Below are 22,184 nucleotides of genomic sequence, written 5' to 3'. Positions count from 1 at the left end.
TTACTTTCACTGAAATGTAAATAAGACAAAAGGAAAATTTTTTTTAATGCATGATTTAAGTACCTTGGGAAATATTTGGTTCAAATATCAAGAAATATTTACTAAAATGAGATTTGTAAAATGAATTCTTGTATAGATAACAAGAACTGATGATTTAGTTAACATGTTTTATTGCCTTGGAGCAGAGCAATAAACTCAATGGACATCTTTGTTCCTTCCCAGTTTCTTCTCTACGATAAAAGTAAATCTTGACTAACTGTGTTAAGTACACGAATACAGTTAGCCTGATTTCCCAACCTTCAAATGCCAAGACAACAGATATTTGTTCATAATAAACATGGTTTAGATTTTTTTTTAAGGCTGAGAGTTAAATTTGGGGGTTCTTATCAGGGCATCTTCTCCATCTGGAATTTTCTCTGCTTCTTTTCTTTGTCTGTTCTATTCCTATCAGAGGAGCTCTAAAGCTCAATATCTTCTGTGGCATATTCTCAACCTTCCTATTCTGAAATGCTCTAGACCATTGAATACTTAGTGTTTTCTGAACATTATTTAACTTTTATTATGCCTCCTCATTAAGAAAGGAGACTCATGCCTCTCTTGATCTCACAGAATCTAGCATAAGGCCTGCACATAATATATGCTCCATAAAATTAGCTGAATGAAATGAAGAAACTGCCTGGTATACTCCAATATCCAGGGCCTGGTGATTATTAGAGATTACCAATCATTACACATAATATTTATACTTGGATTCCTTGATGGTTTTGTTGTTCCCCTTCATGTACAATTTGCCAGATTTGTAGCACACAATTGCTTTGAATAAAATTTGTGCCTCTCTCTTTTCCAGTTCCCATTTAATCCTACTTTAAAATTGACACTAACTTGCCAGGTTCCCAAATATCATGTAATCAGACAATAAAATCAGAAAATGAGGGGGCAAGTAGTTACAGAAAGGGAGCTATTGTAATTAGAGTCCAGTGAAGACTTTATAATATTGGGGTGGCTGGTCCTAATCGCAGTTGACTGGACTCCAAGGGGAATCACAGGGAATTATCAAATAACCTGTATTTGCAACTATAAAATGTCCTTTTTCTGATCTGCAGTACGCAGGCACAGGTTTTCATATTCGTCTGGCATTTGGATTTCTTCTTCTGTGGGTATTTATTTTCTTTTCTATTTTCCTTATTGGGCGGTATATCTTTCTCTTAATTATTTGTAGAACTTCTTGAATTTAAACCTTTGTGTGTTGTGTGTATTTCAGGTCATTTTGCTCAGTTTGGCTTTACTTAAAAATTGTTTTTATTGGGTGGCAAATTTACCAGAATCCTTTTATGGCCTCAGTGTTTCTTGTGTTACTTAGGAAGGCTTTGCCCATCAGATGATTATAAAAGTATTCCCCCAAAAGCTTTCCAAGAACACTTGTTATCGTATACTTTTTCACTAGTGGATCTGAAAAATATTTTGATATGTAGATTGAGGTAGAGATATTTTTTTCCTCAATGAGGAGGAAATTGTCCTAACACTACTATGCATCAGTCCAATTGCTCCCACCTATTTGAAATGCCGTTTTTGGACATTATTAGTATGCATCAATATTCATTTCCCATGGATGACCACCCTTCCTATAAGTGATGCAGTCTTATGATTAGTTCTGGCCAGTGGACCATGAGCTGAATTGGGATGTGCTACTTCTGGCCTAAGGAAGCCAAAAGCTCCTTGCGGTCTTTTACTTTTCCCTTTCCCTGCTATGATCATGGGGAAGGTCTCGTGTTGAGGTGGCAGAGCCATAAGACTGAAGCAGCATGTATTACGTAGACCCTGCCTAGTGTTCAGCTTCCCCAGAGTCTCTTAGGCCAAAGAGGATTTTGCATGACAGAGAAAGGAACTTTATGAGTCAAGCCTCTGAAATTTGGGGGGTTGTTTGTCACTGCAATCTAAGTCTACTTTATCCTGTCAACTACACCACCTTTAATATATATAAATATCCATATACATACAGTTTTGTTTATTGAGTCTTTACTCTGATCCATTTTTCTATTTGCTTCTTCTTATACCAATACCTCCCTGTTTTATTGTAACTTTATAGCAGATTTAATACCTGAGAGAGCAAGACCTACATCATTGGTCTTTTTCAAAGTACTATTGTCTAGACTTAAGCATTAACTTTTTAAGATAGATTTTTAGAATTCTAAATGAAAGAAGTTGGTTGGATTTTGAATCCTATTGCATTAGATTTACAGATTAATTTGGGGAAATTGACATCTCCACAAAGTCCTCTAGCTTTTTTCATATGTCTTGCATGTTTCTTTCTTTCTTTGGGTAGTTTTTGTTGCTCTTGAATGTGATGTTTGTCTATATTACATTTTAAAATTAATTCTTACTGGTATATAGGAAGAGAATTGACCTGTGTATATATCTCTTGTATGCAGCTTTTCCTGAGCTCACTTATTAGTTTTGAAAAAAAATTAGTAGATTCTCTTTCCCTAGCAGGTGGTCCTGGGGTTGCTGTTTGCTGTTTCTTAGAGGCTTATCACGGCTCCTTTTGGATTCATTTCTAGTCACTAGCCTGGAACAATTCAGTTTATTTCAATCATTTATGGTTTCTTCTACCATCTGTTCTAGGAAGTGTCCTATTTAATAATTCTCCCTCCACCTCTTGTTCCTGTAAGGCATTTAGCAAATCTGTTTGTGTAATTAAATTCCTGTACTATTATTACTTTATGGACTAATTTTACAGCATTGTGTAGCTTATTTAATGTTTCTCCATCCTCAATAGGAAAATCAGTGCATATTACTTCTATAACTTATTACTATGGAGTTTGTAATCTGAATACAATCTCCTTATCTCCTTATCTTAGTAATATTAAGTCCCACATTGCCAATTTTATCAAGGTCTTTGCTTGTTACTATGTTTTTAAAGTTTCTACCATTGGAATATTTGTTGTTATCTTGCTTCCTTTTCCTACTAGGAGCCATGTGTTTTTGTGTAACCATAGCTGCCCACAGTGCCACCACTGGAAACTGCTCTAGGGACAAAAGTTCTTTCTCCCAGTGCCAAGTACCAATCTTCTATAAACTGTGATTCCATGCTTTAAACATGAAAAGGATTGAGCCCTGACCTAATTATCTAGGCATTATATTTATCTCATTTATATCTCAATATATATTTATATTTATCTCATTTAATCTTTATAGCCACCTTATGCAGTAGGTTCTATTATTACCTGCATTTAAAAAGAAAAGTTGGTGTTAACTGGTTTTAGCCCCAAGTCACATAGGTAGAAAGTGTCAGGCCAATGCCCTAGCCTAGTCTGTGCCACCCCACCACACACTTGCCCACACATGCTTGCTATACTCCTTCCTAGTGACCCTAGTCTGAAGGCCAAGAAATGCAATCCTTGAACACTCATTTTGTGTTAGAAGTAAGGAAGAGCTTCAGCAATGATACTCTCCTTTCCTAACTTTTCATTTTGCGAATTTTCCAGCCTACACAAAAATAGAGAGAATAGCAAAAATGAACTTAGCTTCAGCACTGATTGATGTTGTGCTACTTTTGTTTCATCCATTTTCCTTCCACCGCCCCCAAATTTTATTTTTGGAGTAAAGAGAATTTTAGACATCATATTATTTCACCCATAAATATTTCACTATCTGTAACCAATAAAGGCTTCTAAAATATAATCATAACACCATTATCACACCCAACAAAATTAACACTAATTCCTTAATATCAGATCCTATTTTAAGGATTTGTTTTACCAATCATATATCATATACAAAAGCTACACTGAAAAGAATGATAGAATTTCTGTGTATGCCAATTTCTTCCTAAAAACAAAATAAAATATTTCCCACTGAGTTTATAGGACTGATCTGTATAAAATAACTGACTTTTGGTAACATTTATTGCAAGGCCACTTTCCAAGTTTACAGTGGTTTGTAAATTTGGGTCTTACAGATAAGGGCTGGCTCCACACAGAATTGAGCAACAACTAATTAACACCTAATTCAGGTATGATCATCTCTGCTGGCAAAATTCATCTTTGTCACCTGTAAGTACTGATTGGAGATTGATCTCATGTGCCCTGCAATACTCTTAGTTGCATAGCTGTCTTTGTTGATTTGATTTCTGCCCAGGACAGAAATCACACTTTTTCATGATATATTGACCACACTACCCAGTTTTATGCTTTTCACATCTAATGAATTCTTGTAAAGCAACACTTTGAAACAGCACACCCGACCTCTGATTTTAATTCAGTCTTACATACTAAGGGTGTAGTGATCTCAAGGTACAGATGCATCGAATGGGTATCTGGAAAGAGATGTGGAAATCATTTAAGGCCATTCTCATTTTAGATCTAACAAAAGTGTAGCCAAGAGAAGCGAGAAGTCATTTAATCGCAACTGGCACTATTCTTATTGACTCATTTTATCTGTTAGTACCCATGTTTTAAACGTTTTTTTGTGAAATTAACATTATTTTTGTAAAAAATAGAATTGCATGGTCTAGTTTCATTATCTCCAATTAGGCAGTGCTACTTCATTATACACAGGCAAAGAGTACTTAAAATTTCCTCTCCCATTCAGTAAGAGATGCCCAACATGTCCTTTTGTTTTTCCATTCAGCAGTTTACTTGTAGTCCATTGCTGTTATTTTTGCTACCATTGAATAGGTGATGCATTTTTTTATTACTGGAGACGTTTCTCTTTAGAAAAAGCCACACGCACCAACCGCCATCCCCCCCCCGCCCCCGCACCCCTTACTGGAGCCCAGGCACACGCCGGGCAGGTTCTCAGTTAAGCAACAACGGCTCATCTGTTTATTTTCAACGCAGCGGTCAGGAGGGGGAGGGCGGCCGTTGCCAAGGCAACCGACGCCCCGGGCAACAGCGAGTCGAGGCGGGAGGGGGCGTGGCCTCCGCGGCCCGGGCCGATAAGAGGCGGTGACTGCCATCCCATTCTCGAGCTGGGCTGGTCGGCGCGGTAGGGCGGAGGTGGGGCGGCCCGGTTTTTGCTCGCACTACTTGGGAAGGCCCGGCCCGTAGGCCGGCCGTACCCTCTGCCCCAGACCCTGCCGAGGTGCCTCGCTCCGCGTCCAGACATGGAGGGCGGTCGCCGTGGCTCGCTGCTCACGGCGCTCCTGGTCGCCTGGGTCGCGGCGGCGGCAGCTGCGGAGGCGGAGGCCGGCCCGGAGCAGGCCGTGCTGCCGCAGGAGCGGAGCCTGGTGCGGCCCATGACAGCCTCCAACTGGACGCTGGTGTTGGAGGGCGAGTGGATGCTGAAATTGTGAGTGTGCCCGCCCGCCCCGCTCGCCACACGGCCTTCGCGGCTGCCGCCCTCTCCCACTACCGCAGTGCCTACTGGGCTAGACCTCGGGCCGGGACCCGCCCAGCCAGCGACCTGCAGAGCTGGGCCAGGCCCCCGACGCTGCGCATGCGCGCCCGGCCCTCCGCGTTGAGGGCTGCGGGTGTAGCGCATCCTCTCCTGCCTGACTAGTTACCTATTTTGAGAGGAAGTGTTTTAGGGATGGGGTGGATGAGCGGTTTACCAAGGGGAGGAAGGGGAACAGAGAAATCTGCAAGAAAGTCTCTAGCTTTTGATAAAAGTGTATGTAGAGGGGAAAGGGCTGTCATTCAGTGACGCTTCTGTACGGAACAAATAACGTAGCACTGACTAGGCAAGGTACTTGTTGAATGAATAATTGCAGCATGGTGAAGGGCAGACCAGTCTGTACGAAGTATCTCAGTCTTCATTTTGAAGACCCGATGTCCTTGTGAAAGATAAACGGAAAGGTGGGTGCCTTTGAAGCTTTAAAACAAGTTTGCAAATAAATGTTGATATTTGCTATAGTTTTTAGAGGTAGAGATTTCTGAGTAGGTATCATAACTTAATTGTGCTAGTGTTTTAAAGAAAAGGATATTAATAAATTGCCCCTTTTGAACAATAAAAGGTACATATTGGATAGTGCCTTGGCTTGAGGAGAGGTGGGAAAATGCAGTTTTGAGTTAGGAGCAGGGAAGATTTATTCATTATAGTTTAAAATTTAGGAAGGAAGTAACCATTCGAAAGACGGCTTGAAATAGGCAGTGGGCAGATGTCTCAATAGGCTAGAGAGACCATCGTGGGGGGCTTGTAAGGAAAATGGAGAATGGCTGAAGAAATAATCACCGAGACCACATCTCCTTAGCCTGTGGTTTCAGATGATACACATACTTGATTGCTAACATCTCTTAACTAATTTTACGTTGAGGACACAGACTTTCACAGAATTGAAATTTTCCTTCATTTGTCTTAAGACTAAATTTTGATTCTTTGAATTTAGATTGCAAACAGATTATTCTATAGACTGAAAACCTCAGGCCCAAAAGTTGTAAGTCACTTAGTAGATGACATTGTTCAAAGAACATAATGCACAGTACTGTTTCAAACAAGTATTTACCTTTTGGTCACAAAGCAGGGGATATTTTAGACTTCAAAGTAAAATGCCTTTGGTATCATAATAAATCAATGAAATTATTAAAGAGATCTGTAGACATGAAGCACTGATTAAAATTAACCAATTAACTACTTTGAATAGAGTTGAGGTCATTTTCTATTTAAGAGAGAAAATTTTAAAGTAAGCATGACAGGACTGTCATGTTTGTAATAATTGCAAGAGTTTTAGAGAGATTGCTTTATCAGCTAGTAGTACAGAAAGTTGTTTTTTAAGTAGGTGCTTGTACAATGGAGGTTTTCTAGATGTCAGTTTTCTGATTAAAACTGAGTTTGTGTATGTGCATGATGAAGGTCAAAGCAGAAAAGACTTGTTATGTTTAATGGCCTCAACTCCTTTATAGTTCCTTTTGGAGTAGCTATGTTCTTATTTTTCTTTTTTTAAGTAAAAACTAAGAACACTAAAGCTCAGGTAAGTGTAAGCCAAGTTAAGATTATAAACAAGCAACAGCCAACAACTCTTATGGCTATGTTGATGGTTCAAATTTTACTTCATAAGTGTACAAGCTGAGGTGTAGTAATCAATTGTTGTAAGCTTGCTATGTGTCCATTGTATGGAGTTATGTTTGGGCTCTGGTTCAGGATGATACTTGTAACCGAAAGTAAGCTGTGTAGACACTTGAGATCTTCTTAGAAGTTCTCTTTTCATCGAGTACACTTCAGAATAGGTTGATATGAATGAAGTGCAGCTAGAAAGGAAAGAACCATTACCTCCAAATTCCAGAAGCTAAGTGCTCATTCTGAAGAAAATTGTGGCTGTTTATTTGTGATATTCCTCATCCCTTTGACAAAATCCAACACTTAAAAAAAATAAAATTTATATCTTCAGTACCACTATAAGCCTACTATAAATTTCTAGAAATTCTTTCAAACATCCAGTAAGTTATCAGATTTTTTTTTCTGGTGTCTATAAGAGAAAAACAAAATGTGTTAATACTTGCTCCCATGTTAGTACTTTGTTCAGATGAACTGGTCATAATAAATGGAGATTTTTAGGGATCCACAGGTGATGATATATTTAACTTCTCAAAAGAAGCAAGTTAGGAGGCTTTCTGATAATATTAAAATTTTAACATTACTTTGAATGACAGTTCTTTACTTGTTCATTTGTTTATATGCTACCTCTCCTCTGGGGACTTTTTCTTTTTGATCCCACTTCGTACAAAGTTCCTATAATACAATTCCTGGTTAGATTGGTATCAATAATTTATTTTGAACCAACACTTGCTTGGTTCCCATCATATCAGTGCTTGAGAATACTACTTTTGTTCTTTTGAAACACAAAAATATACAATATAATGCTGTTCTGGTGGCTTTTTTACCCCAAGTCTATAAGTAGATATCTACAAAGCTTAATTTTGACCCACATACTTTAAACTGATATATAGAGGAAAAATATGTCTTTGGGTTAAAATATCTAAAATATTTATCTCTAAGGCATAGAAATCTTTATAAAGCAATACTTTTTCTGACTTTGTTCTTGGGATGATCATGTTTCAAAATTGAAACTAGTCATCTGGTGATGGAGAAAAGCCTCATGTATTTCCCTAGGATCTCTTGGTTTTAATGTTGTTTTTCTAGTATCCTTCTTATACTTGGAGAGAACATCATTGCCTTAACTTGCCCATATCAAATAGTTATAATTTCTTGCAGTTTCATCGATAGTGGTGATTTATTGATTGAATGTATAAGAGATAGTCATTAAATGCTTGTTATGTGTCAGGTTCAGGGTTGGGGACTTGCGAGGATGAAGGTGAATAAATTACATTTCTTGATCTCAAGGGACTGGCATGTCTGCTGGGCTGTGAAGGAAATAAGTAGCATAGGTAGCATTTGTTTATTTAGAAAATGTTTGTTGAATGCTTCCTCTCTCTTGAGCATTCCTCAGTGGTTCTCACCAGGGTACTATTACCATTTTGAGTTGGACAGTTCTTTGATATGTGGGGATGGCTCACACATTGCAGAACCTTTGGCATCCCTGGCCCCTGCCCATAACATTCTAGTAGCCATGTGACATCAAAAATATTTAAACCTCCATCCCCTATACACACTTCCAAATGCCTCTGACTGGAAACCACTGCCTTAGGTACTGTTATGGGTAATTTAAAAGCATGCAAAAGAGGAGCTTATAGGCTAACATAGAAGTATTTGATTTCACATTGTTTCCACAAAGGGTAATCATCCACATCTTCTCCATCGTCATTATCATCACAGTAAATAGTTACATTGCTAACATCAGTGTAAGCAATTCAGAATGCCCTCTTTCAGAATTTGAGCATCCCAGAAATCTGGTGCAGGATCATTATTCTCATTCTCATTAACTAAAGGAGACGAAAACTTGGGAGGTTAAAGCTTTAACCCATATCCTTAGTAAGTGGTGGGCAAGGCCAGAACTAGAATGCTGGCCTGAGCTTTGCAATCCCCAGTGCAAGCTGAGGAGAGTAGTTGTATAGTGGGGGAGCCTGGAGGAAGGCACAGAGCCTGGCTGACTCATGCTTATGCTTTCAGCTGGCCTGCACCCTGACCCATATAAGAGGAGGCCTTTTCCCTATGGGATTCAGAGGTCCACCCATGACTTAGCATCTCTGTAATTTCTGCAAACTAAGAACATCGCTTTGAGTTCATTCCTGACACTCCTTACCATTCATACAGGTGCCCTGCTTTCTCTGTACCCAAACCACCCAGGAAAATTCTTTCTTATTTGTATCTAGCATGACCTTATCACAACTTATAATCAATTTATATGTTTTTGTACTTGGTTTTTGTCTTACTCCTCCTCTAGATGATAAGCTTTTAAGTAGAGGAACAAAGTTTTTCCTCCTCCTGTTTACAGAACCTTAATAACTGTCAAGTTCTAGGTGTTCAATAAATACTTTTTGACTCAGTGAATGAATGAATAATAGACTTTAATTGTTCTTTAATAACGAGCTAGTATATCACTGAAGGAAACAGCTGTATATATTTTCTTAGGTACTAAGGATAATCACTATCACCTCCCCTTTGTTCATTGATGTAATAAATAGTTACTGTGACCTAGAATGTGCCAGGCTCTGTTCTAGGTACAAGCAATGCACCAGTCACTGCCTTCATGGAGTGTTCATTCTAGTGAAATTTCTCTAGCAGGTGTCATGGTAGATCCTAAATGACTATCTTTTAGATACAAAAGAATACTAATAGTTTAAAAAGTTGCAACAACAGTGGACCAGTTCCCACTTCTGAGACTCAGGGCTGCTTTATCTCCGTCACCAAAAGAACACACTAGGTTAATGGATGACCTTGGTACATTCCAGCACAATAAACTCTGATTAAATCTTAGCAATAATGGCATTAACAGTGCCACAGACCAGTGGGTAAAAGCGACAAAGAAAATGGAGTATCTAAAATTACCTCAGTGGCATTTGTATATTTTGAGGGTCAGTTTCACCAAAATCTCTATTTATATAATAGTCTGTCTAGAGATTAGGGACTAGGATTTTTTAAAATGATGAAATTTGCATGATTTAACCATTACTGATACAGCAAATATGTTGTATGCAGAAACAGTTGTATGCAGAAACTGTTCTAGGGAAACAAAGCAAAGAGGATCAGAAGTTAATTAAACTGTACCTCAAACTTTCTTCCTTTCTTTTGGTAATGTCTTTCTTATTCCTACTGTCTGTCTCTCTGTCTTTCTCTGTTGGATCTTATTTTCCTTGGACATTTTTATCACACAAATACCTCCATCTGTGTTCCTGCTCTGTGTGGTCTGAGGTGACTGTCAGCAAGTCTCTCTGAATCTGCCTTGTTGCCTTACAACAGTGAGGCCATAAGGTTCAGATGAGCTAACGCATCATAAAAATGTCTCTGAAACCAGGCGTATATTACAAATGTCATTTACATTAATGATTTTCTTAATATGTGCCTGCTTTACATGTGTCATCTAATCTTTCAATAACCTTCTAAGGTAGCTGCTGTTATTATCCCATTTTATAGTTGAGAAAGCTGAGGCATGGAGGGATTATTAACTTGCTCAAAGACACATGGTTAATTTGTAATTGGTCTCTCTGATGCCTCTGGCAGAACTCTTATCCAATATATTGAAATGCCTGTTGAAATGTACTTAATAATAAAATGTTCCTTTTTTCCCTAGAGTTTACCAACTGCTTGCCCCAGTCTCATCTGCCATTTGGATATTTAGAAAATATGTAGAAAACAACTATTTTCTCAGATGAAGAATATAATTTTCTTTAAAGTTTGTTCACTTATGTATTCTGCAAACAGTTATTGAGCACTTACTGTATACCAGGATGTACTTTGCCTTGGAAGTGTAGGTATACAGTGTTTATAGAAAAATCCACATTCAAAGATGTCATGTCAGCAGATTGTTCTTGGACCATGTTCTCTGGTCCATGTCTCCTGGACCTCAGGGATTGGACAGTGAGCTATAATGGGAAGATTAATGACCTTTTAGAATGATCTTGGAATTGGCTATACTAGTCTTTTTTTTTTTTTTTTTTTTTTGCGGCATGCGGGCCTCTCACTGTTGTGGCCTCTCCCATTGCGGAGCACAGGCTCCGGACGTGCAGGCTCAGCGGCCATGGCTCACGGGCCCAGCCGCTCCATGGCATGTGGGATCTTCCTGGACCGGGGCATGAACCTGTGTCCCCTGCATCGGCAGGCAGACTCTCAACCACTGCACCACCAGGGAACCCCTATACTAGTCTTTTTTAAAGATAGAGCTAGAGAGGGCCAGCCTTCTACCTCTTCTCTTTGCTTCCATCATATTCTTCCCTGATCCATTATCCACAGAACTGCTGGGTGCATTTTACAAAATGTGAATCTGATCAGAATTCTCTTACCTCTTTAGGGCTAACCATGGAGCTTCAAATAGAGTGCTAACTCTTTATACAACTTTAGTTAAATGCTCAGTACTCTGCACCTTCACACACATTGTTCTCTCTGCTTAGATTAGAACATTCCTTGATCCCTCTCTGACTGTTACTCCTCCTTTAGATCTTAGCACAGTTGCTTCTTTCTCTTTGGGCCCTTCTGAGATCACCCAGCGCCTGAGTGTCTCTATACCATCTTTTCTATACTCACATTTGCCACCTGGTTTGTAATTACCTCTTTGGACTGTATACTCCCTAAGGAGAGGAGGCACATCTGTCTTGTTCACAGCTATAGCCTCAGCTTCTTGGTTGGTGCTCAGTTCATGTTTATTGAATGAAAAAAATTAATGTAAAAAGCAGAGTTCTGATTGAAGACACAGGTTCTTCTAATTCTTAAGTGTCAGGTAGAGTTGGTTTAGCCTATAGCTTCTGCTTTCTTTCTCGAAATGGTTCAGAACTGCCACAGATCTTTGGAAATGACACACATTCTTGAGGACCCACTAGCAGATCTTGTGGTCTTTGCTCATCAGATTTGTAGCTTTGATGGATTTGAAACTGGTTTGGCTAGTTTAGGAGCACCCTTATGAAAATTGTTCTCCTTTAGTAGCACTTTCAAAACAGTATTCACCCTCAAATATCAAAAACTATCTGGAAAGTGATAAAATTTGGGTTGATTGTAGCAATAACATTGAAATAAAATACTTTAAGTATTATAGTAATTTGTGAAAAATCTTAAAACTTTGGCTAATTTTTTCCCAGGGGATTGATATTCCTCCTGGAATATATATATAAATATTACATACTTATATAAATAATATAATAATATTATAATATAGTATGTATTTATAATATATAAATAATATAATATATAAATAATATATAAATATAAATGTTATATATTCATAATATTTATATTAAATTCTAGGAGGGAAATGTGCTTCTGTTTTTCTTTGTCTAATGACTTTGGGAAAACTTGCTTTTGTGTCTCCCTTTAGTTAAGAATTTATTTTGTCAATTTAAATACTCTATTTCTCTATTTTATTTTACAGATATTTTTCATGTATGTATATTGATTAGCTATTATTCTTTTATAGTTATGCCCCTTGGTGTCCATCCTGTCAGCAGACTGATTCAGAATGGGAGACTTTTGCAAAGAATGGTGAAATACTTCAGATCAGTGTGGGGAAGGTAGATGTCATTCAAGAACCAGGTACTGTAAATGTTGAACATTAAATGCAAAAGTTAGTTGCTTTTAATTTTAATTTTTTCAAGCATTCAGAAAAGTTGGAAGACCAGAATATTGATTACCCATGAACTGACCACCTAAAATCAAGATAATATTTTAGCATATCTGCCATCTGTCTGTGTTTGTATTTACACATACATATGTATATATATTTATATTTTTATTATTTTTTTGCTAAGTCATTTGAAAATAAGTTGCAGACATCATGAGACTTCACTCTTCAATACTTCAGCATATTAAAATCTCCCTAATTATTTCCCACATGACTTTTTATAGTTTTTTAAACCAGGATCCAATCATGGTTCACCAATTACATTTGGTTGTTATGTGTTCTTAGTCTCTGTCAATCTAGAATAGTCCTCCATTCTTTCTATGCCATTGATATTCTGAAGAGAACAGGCCAAGGATTTGCCTAGATGTTTCCTTATGGTGACATTTAACTTGTTCTTATATTTTCTGTAAACTTGAACTTCAGTGTAAATGCATAATTTGGATTAGACATTTATGGAAAGGTGATGCTGTGACTTTATATTGTATCCCGTCGTAAGACATGTACTGTCACTATTAGTGATGTTGAATTTGAGCATTTGGTTAAGGTGATGACACTAAACATCTCAGTTGTAAAGAAAAGACCCCACTTTGTAGCTGGAAAGTAATCTGTGGGGTGATACTTTAGGCTTTTAAGATCTGTAATGATCTTACCTGAATCAAATATTTTATTAAGAGCTACAGAATGGTAAATTTCTAATTCTGTCACCATCTACATTTATTAGTTGTTAATGATATAATTTTTCAAAAGAGGGAGATAAAGGAGACTTTAATTCTGAAAAGATACACACAGTAAATTTGTATTTATAGTTTAAAAATAACTTTATGTAACTTTGTGTATTATATATAAATTGAGAAAAGTTGGGTTTTTATGATTTAAATCTCAAATTTGACTATTTTAAAACTTTATAAGTAATTGTTTTCCTATCTATATTTAATTTCTACCTATTGCATCCTTTCACAAGGGGGAAAAAGATGGTAGGTGTGGAAATGTAGCTATTCCTTCTCTGTAATAACTGAGTTCAATAAACACAAAATAATGAATTACCAGTTACTGGGACAACAAAATGAATGGTGTCCGTTAAGATCTATGTGTTGACAAACCCATGGAGAGAGATTTCTGCTACAAGCCATGAGTCCTCAAGCCTCAATCTTTTTAAGCATTTAAAACAAAACCACTTCTGCCTCTCTGCTATTTAGAGATGGACAGTTATAGTTATTAGTTCATGATTTTGGCTATTAGTTTTCCTGCTTGGAGGTCAAATCATTGCAATGACATATCTGTGGTAAACTTGTTTTTGTATTTTTAATAGTTTGAGTCCTTGTTAATTTGTGGGCACCAGACACATTTTATGATGAGTTTCTTGGACATGCAGCCGGCCTATTCCCATTTCAGCCTTTTGGCATACCTGCTGTGAATTCACAGCATGATTTGAATTAAACGAATTAAACAGTTAGCTTTGTGATGGATTCACAGATCTAAAGTCTAACTGAATACTGTCTTTCCTCCTAAAATGTAGACTTATAAACTGTTTTTCCATTGTGAATGGATGAAATGCTTTTTCGATAATGAAGTAAGAGAAATTGATTATGACAAAATATATTAAAAGCAAATTTATCATTGACTCATAGTATTTATATAAGTGTAAAACCTCTTCAAAGAAGTAGAAAAAAAGTCTTTGGTCTGATGTCCTATGAAACTAGTGAAGAAACAAAGTTCAAAAAACAAAATGTGGTTGTTTTGTGTCTTAGTATTTTTAAAGTAGAGGCTCTAGAATTCTTTTAAATGGTAACAACTGAAAACCTGTAACTGATAAGTAAAAATTAGGAGCCAGAATTCTACACACGTGACTGAGTGGCCTAGAGAATATTTCACTTTAGATTATTTTATGTTTATAAAACTATTTTATGTTTATAATTTTACTTTAAATTACAAACCTAATGCTTTCAAATAATATTTTAATAGCATTTAGAAATAATATGTTTATGCAACCAATTTTTGAGTTGATACCATGCACCAGACCCTGTTCTGGATAGCAGTGATACAGACGAATGATGCAGGTAAATAATGGTGCAGGTGAATAAGGAAGAAAAGACCTGGCTCCTCATTGAACTTACATTCTAGTGAAGGGGATAAACAATCACAAAAGAAAACTGGGAAATAATGTCTGGTGGTAGTAAGGGCTATGATGAAAAAGAAAGCAGGGTAAAAATGTAGAAAATGGTGGGAGCCACTATTTTAATAGGATGTCCAGGGAAGGGCTGTTTGACTGTAGGTCTTGACAAATTAAGGAAATGAATTTCAACAAGGTTTAGGGGAGGAGCATTCCAGGCAGAGCGAACAGCATGTGCAGGTAGGAGTAATTGGCTTATTTGAGAAACAATATGGTAGCCAGTGGGGTCCTTGAGACAAATGGGACTGGAGAAGGAGCTAGGGACCAGACCATTTAGGCTGTTGTTGGCCATGGCAAGGAGTTTAGGTTTTATACCAAGTATGATAGAAAGGAAGCTACTGGAAGGTTTTGAGCACAGGAGTGACATGATTTGATTCATGTTTTATAAGTATTCATTTGGCTATGTGAAAAATTGTCTGTAGGAGGTCGGAAGTGTAAGCAAGAAGAGAAGTTCAGAGGTTAATGCAATAGCCCAGAGTGGAGAGGATGGTGGCTTGCACTAGTAGCAGCAGTGGTAAGTGACTGGATTGGAGATACGGCATTTGGGTGGAATATCCTAAAGGATTTCCCAGTAGATTGGTTGTAGCACTTGGTGAGAGGAAAGAAGATGGAGGAGACTGAAGGAGGATCAGGTTTGGGACAGGGTTTAATTTGGAGATGTTTCATAGAAATCCAAATAGAGGTGAGCTAGAGATAGACATTTAAGGATCATCAGTGTAGATGGTATTTGAAGCAAAGGGACGAATTGAGATTACCTAGGGAGTGTGTGCAGAGAAGTGTTCTGTGGATTGAGAACTGGGGCATTACAACATTTAGAAGAAAAGAAGTTCCAGCAGCAGAAAAGGAGAAGCCAGTGAAGCAGGAAGGAGATGGAGAAGTATGGGGTCCTGAAAGCTGAATGAAGAGAACATGCCTCATGTGGCAAACCTCTGGGGCAGCTTGTCCCTATTCTTGGAAGCTATTTAAGTATTTACTTCATTTTTACAAAATCTTACCTCCTGAATGAGTGGGAAGCCGTCAAAATGATATTATTTTCCCCAGGGCTGAGCTCTTTACTAGATATTTCTGTATACAGATTGATATTTGGGTACAGATCTGCATTACTGTATCTTTCATCAGGGCTGCTGTGCACAGGAGTGCTAGTTAGGGATAATTTCATTTCTTTTTTAAAAAGAAGGGAAAGCAAGAATTTTTGAGGTGTTAATGCATACTCTTCAGTTATGCCTGTAACTCTTCCATTGGTATATCTAATAAGAGATTTTTTAGGTATTTGAAATAGAAAATAAGATTTCAGGATTATAAAGACACTGCATTTTTACAGCTGAGATGTAGAAGTCAAGGAGAGCACAGGCCTTAGATTAGATTGCATTATATTGCCTGTTTAATACTGCATAGGCAGATGATGTTTCAGTTGAGTTGACTTTGGAAAATTAAATTTAATGAGTATATACTTGAACCTTCTGTTCCATGCGGATGAGCTTAGTTGTCCAGGACAGGAAAAGAGCAGCTGCTCAGAACACCCATGGCTGTTGCACTAGATGAGAGGTAAACCAGACCCTTACCATGGTCAAGAATAAGTGCTGTCTTTAAAGCCACTAATTTATTATAGAAGACAATTTAGTTTACTGTACTTTAGTTAGTGTTGATATTTTAATTTTATAATTGTAAAACTTAGTCTTTTGTATTCTATTTTTACTGACAACTTTATTTCAATTTCAAAGGTAAGATTAGTTTTACTTTTTTTTTAAATTGTTTTCCTTCTACTTCTCTCTTTGGTGATAATAACTAACTGTGGAATATTACGCAGCCATAAAAAGGAATGAAATTGGGTCATTTGTAGAGACGTGGATGTACCTAGAGAGTGTTATACAGAGTGAAGTAAGTCAGAAAGAGAAAAGCGAGTATCGTATAGTAACTCATACATGTGGAATCTAGAAAAATGGTATAGATGATCTTATTTGCAAGGCAGAAATAGAGACACAGACGTAGAGAACAAATGTCTGGATACCAAGGGGGAAAGGGGTGGGGAGGGAGGAATTGGGAGACTGGGATTGACACATATGTGTTATTGATACTATGTATAAAATAGACAACTGCTGGGAACGTACTGTAAAGCACAGGGAACTCTGCCTAATGCCTGGTGGTAACCTAAATGGGAGGGAAGTATGAAAGGGAGGGGATATCTGTATGTGTATGGCTGATTCATTTTGTTCTGCAATGTAGGCTAACACAACATTGTAAAGCAACCATACTCTAATAAAAATTAATTAAAAAAACTAACATTTAGTAGCATTTACTTCAGCCTGTAATTGTGTTAAGCACTTACATACATTTTAGCTTCATTACAATCCTAGGAAGAACAAACTATTATATATTATTACTCATAAAACTGAGGCTCAGAGAGGTTAAGTAACATGCCTAAAATAACACAGCTAATAAATGATAGAACAAAAGCTAGTAGCTGTCCCCATTTTCTTAATATTAAATTTAAATAATTTCTGTTGTGCTTTTGCATATGAAATTAGTTCCCTGCCATAAATTTTATTTCTCTAATCTTTAATTCTTCTTTTTCTTTTGCTATATGTGTTTAAGATAAGCTTGCTAATAAGAAATTAAAATTTTTTCTGCATTTTGGATTAATGTCATTTTATGCTGCAGTGCAATCTTCATTTTAAAGTGGAAGTTACCCTTAAAGTATAAAAGGTACCGTAGAAATTTTGGGATGTCTCCTTAAGTATTTGAGGTGTGCTTGTTTCTTCCATACTTTCTGAAGTTTGTGTCAGTGAACCATTATGCAAACCTTGAAATGAGCTGCTGCCCTGTTATAATTCTTTAAGATCTATACTTGTTTTTAAATCATAAAGCCACAACCTCACATGGTGCTTCTGTGTTCCAAGGTGGTCATGGTTTAACTTTTCAGGTGATGAAGGTCTCCCTTAACGTTTCATAGTATCAGTATTAAAAATTAGAAGACATTCATATCAAAAACTATAAATTTCTTATACCCTTTAATGTAGCCATTTGGGGAACAAGTGTGCTGTTGTACCGTCTAGCCTGAATGAGAAAGATGCAGAAATCTCAGAGACCATCCATCACTGTGTTTCTTTTTTATTTTCACATTGATTTTCATGGGTGCATTTATTTATAAAATTTTAAGTTATGTTATCCAAAATAAGGCACAATTTCCAAAGCACTTAAGACTAAACTAGTGTTTGTTACATCCTCTTATTTTATTCTAACTTTGAATCAGAGATTTAAATAAAGAAATTAATAACATTTATTAAGTACTTATATGTCAGACCCTGTTTTCTATGTGCTATATAAATATAAAATCACTTAATACTACAATACTGCAAGATAGAAATTGTGATGCCCATTTATAATAAGAAAACTGAAGCCCAGAGAGTTTAAATTAACTGTCTCATATTAAAAACTATTAAGAGGCAGAAGTGGAGTTTAACCCCAGGTAAGCTGGCTCATGAATCTGGAAATTCATATTGTATAATTTAATGTGTTTTATGAACTATTTTTTTATACAGCAGGTTTTTATTAGTTATCTATTTTATACATATTAGTGTATATATGTCAATCCTGATCTCCCAATTCATCCCACCACCACCCCCGCCCCGCAGTTTCCCTCTTTGGTGTCCATACATTTGTTCTCTACATCTGTGTCTCTATTTCTGCCTTGCAAATGGTTCATCTGTACCATTTTTCTAGATTCCACATATATGCGTTAATATATGATATTTTTCTCTTTCTGACTTACTTCTCTCTGTATGACAGTCTCTAGGTCCATCCATGTCTCTACAAATGACCCATTTCGTTCCTTTTTATAGCTGAGTAATATTCCATTGTATATATGTACCACATCTTCTTTGTCCATTCGTCTGTCAATGGGCATTTAGGTTGCTTCCATGACCTGGCTATTGTAAATAGTGCTGCAGTGAACACTGGGGTACATGTGTCTTTTTGAATTATGGTTTTCTCTGTGTATATGCCCAGTAGTGAGATTGCTGGGTCATATGGTAATTCTATTTTTCATTTTTTAAGGAACCTCCATACTGTTCTCCATAGTGGCTGTATCAATTTACATTCCCACCAACAGTGCAAGAGGGTTCCCTTCTCTCCACATCCTCTCCAGCATTTGTTGTTTGTAGATTTTCTGATGATTCCCATTCTAACTGGTGTGAGGTGTTACCTCATTGTAGTTTTGATTTGCATTTCTCTAATAATTAATGATGTTGAGCAGCTTTTCATGTGCCTCTTGGCCATCTGTATGTCTTCTTTGGAGAAATGCCTATTTAGGTCTCCTGCCCATTTTTGGATTGGGTTGTTTGTTTTTTTAATATTGAGCTGCATGAGCTGCTTGTATGTTTTGGAGATTAATCCTTTGTCCGTTGACTCGTTTGCAAATATTTTCTCCCATTCTGAGGGTTGTCTTTTCGTTTTATGAACTACTTTTAAGATTTTGTGTAAGTTAATGTTTTATAAACTACTTTTAAGATTTATTTTTGGGCTTCCCTGGTGGCACAGTGGTTGAGAGTCCACCTGCCGATGCAGGGGACATGGGTTCGTGCCCCGGTCTGGGAGGGTTCGTGCCCCGGGTTCGTGCCCCGGTCTGGGAGGATCCCACATGCTGCGGAGCGGTTAGGCCCGTGAGCCATGGCCGCTGAGCCTGCGCGTCCAGAGCGTGTGCTCCTCAACGGGAGAGGCCACAACAGTGAGAGGCCCGCGTACCACAAAAAAAAAAAAAAAAAAAAAGATGTATTTATTTTTTATTTATTGCCATGGCCAATGATGACCAAGATCACATGAAGGATTTTAAGGAACAAGTTAAAAATACTGCTTTCAGTGATACCTAACATATATTAGAAATCCTATTTATTCTGATAAAAATAAAATCTAAATAGAAACTTGAGGTAGCGATGGGATGCTGTTTGTTCATTCTACTTTAAAAGGCCATATAAACAAAGCATAATTCCTTAATACTGTAACTCCTTAGATAAAATTTTTGAATGGTCATAAGAATCTCTAGCTAGGAGAGAAATGAGGTGAAACTGTTTGCAGTAATTATTTTAAGCTTAAAGCATATAATAGTTTAGGATTACCAATGCTTTTTCCCCTAGTAATTTAGCATTGGAAATTTATTAAAAAATACCCTTGTTCCCCTGCTGGGCTGTATTTCCAAACAATGTTAGAGGTGAACATGCTTGTTAAATCCTCAGTGGACTTCTCAGGTCACATGTGTTTTTGCAACTGCCAGTACAACCTTTTTCCCCCCCCCCCAGATGTACAATGATAAGTGTATGTAGTAAATGTGCCATAGGGATGTTTTAGAGTCTACTTGGTTTGATATCAGAAAAAAAGAAGTAATTGTTTTTTGGGAAGACTCATCATTAATTAATAATTATTATACTGAATATAGGTTTAACTTATAGAATGGGTATAAGCAAATTTCCCGTGTTATTAAAAGTAAAGCTTCAGTGTTTCAAATTGCAGGTGAGACAGGAGAGATGTAAAATTTGAGCCACTTTATTTGAATAGCTATTTCATTTTGTCCAGATTGTTCTTCAATGGGAAAAGCAGAAGTTTTGAGAAAGGTGAAAATAATGTCTCATTTTTCCATGCTGGCCAGAGATAGCCTTCAGCTTTGCTTCTCTTTGCCAGAACCAGGCTTACTCACTTTTGGTGCCCACATAAACATTATTTATTTGTAAACATTTAAAGAGCATTATGCTCATTACTCCTATATCATTCAGGTTTTTGTTGCATGCCCCTTAATATCATCAATCGCTGTTTGTAGTCATCGTTGTGATTATTTTGATTAAGTTTTTCCCTCTGCCACTAGACTGTACGCATTTTTTGTTTATCTATATCTTGAATAGTTATCACAGTGCCCAGAACAAAGAAGGTGCTTAGTAAATATTTGCTGAGTGACTAAGGGTTTTCTTTATCTTTGTCTTCACGGTGTACCTGGCATAACAATTGATATGTAGTTAGTGTTTAGTAAAGGTTTGCCAAGACAAATTGAAAAAAATCTATTTAATGTATATAGAATCCCTTGACAGTACTTGCAAATATTATAAATGTGCAAAGATTATACATAACTTATTTTGTATTCCTTATTATTTTTTAAATGTATGACTGATGTAATAATACCTATTATTATTTATTGAGTCCTTTACTATGTGCTACACACTTGATATAATGATCCAATATAACTTCAGAACAATTCAGTTAGGCTTTTATATCCCCATTTTATAGATGAGGTAGCCAAGACTCAGAAAGGTTAAGTAATTTATCTAAGGACACAAAGCTAGTAAATGGAGAATTTAGTTGTTTAACCCAGATTGCATGTCTCTAAAACCTATCCTTTCAGCCACCATATAATTCTAAGTATTACACAAGCCAGAAAACTCTAGTTTAACACATCAAAGATAAGCAAGTTGTATGTCATGACTAGAAAGTGTTAGGTAAATAAAAATGGGTAAAAATTTATTTTAAAAAAATAGTAAATGTGATTCAGTAATGGGAAAGATTTTGCTAATGTGGTTGTAAGAACAAGCTCAAGGCTGTTTGTTCTTGCACCTTAAGTTAGATGCTTGGTTTAGTCTGAGTTTGACTTGTAACTTTTTTTGTCTATGCTTCTTGTAGGTTTGAGTGGCCGCTTCTTTGTCACTACCCTCCCAGCATTTTTTCAGTAAGTTCAAATAATTTTCTGGTTTTACAAAGATTAGAAATCAGTAGATGTGTACCAGTATTCTAAGTTGTTTTCCATAACCGTCACTCATGCAGCTTAGCATTTGAAGGGAGAAAGACTGGTCTGCACTGAATGATAGTGATTAGAAGAGAGGAATGCTCAGGGTGCTACAGAGAAAGGAACCTAATTTCAGGTAGCAAATAGGTGAGGAGGTCAAAGAAGATTTTTCTGATGATGTAAAAGATGGGATGATTCTTAATAGATAGGAAGGAATAGGTTAAGCAGGCAAGGTAGAGAAGACCTTTCCAGATAGAGGATGTATCATGGAAAAGCCCAGGAGAAAAGGAGATAACCTTCAGAGAACTGTAACTAGTTCTCTGTGGCTGGCCCATAGGGTACAGCTGGATCATCCTGGGTGATGGGGCCAGAGAGGCTTAGGTAGTGAGAGGGGGGAAGGAGAAAGGGATGGATTCCGGAGATACTTAGGAGATGGGATCATTGGAACTGGTGATTGATTAGCCATAAGGAGGAAGGAGCCTGTGATGACTTACCAATGGGCCATTCTTAACTAGTGAAAGCCTTTGAGGAGCCGTTAGAATAAGGTGAAGTTTGGAAGATAGAGGCCAGAATAGAGAAGATAATGTGAAGGG

General features: G+C 37.1%; 1 protein-coding gene across 1 annotated transcript in view; it reads left to right on the top strand.

The window, feature by feature from the left end:
* The first annotated feature begins 4,920 nt into the window (after window positions 1-4,920).
* The window catches only part of TMX4 (thioredoxin related transmembrane protein 4), a 42,640-nt gene continuing 25,376 nt past the window's right edge, over window positions 4,921-22,184 (top strand). Inside the window, exons 1-3 of the mRNA XM_004276457.4 lie at window positions 4,921-5,289; window positions 12,458-12,573; window positions 21,489-21,534. Coding sequence (XP_004276505.1) covers window positions 5,105-5,289; window positions 12,458-12,573; window positions 21,489-21,534 — 347 coding nt within the window. The 5' untranslated portion in view covers window positions 4,921-5,104. The remainder of the gene's footprint in view (window positions 5,290-12,457; window positions 12,574-21,488; window positions 21,535-22,184) is intronic.

Source organism: Orcinus orca, chromosome 16 (assembly GCF_937001465.1).
Source record: "Orcinus orca chromosome 16, mOrcOrc1.1, whole genome shotgun sequence".
Lineage (NCBI taxonomy): Eukaryota > Metazoa > Chordata > Mammalia > Artiodactyla > Delphinidae > Orcinus > Orcinus orca.
The sequence above is the reverse complement of the archived record's forward strand: the minus strand, read 5'-3'. Positions and strand labels throughout refer to the sequence as shown.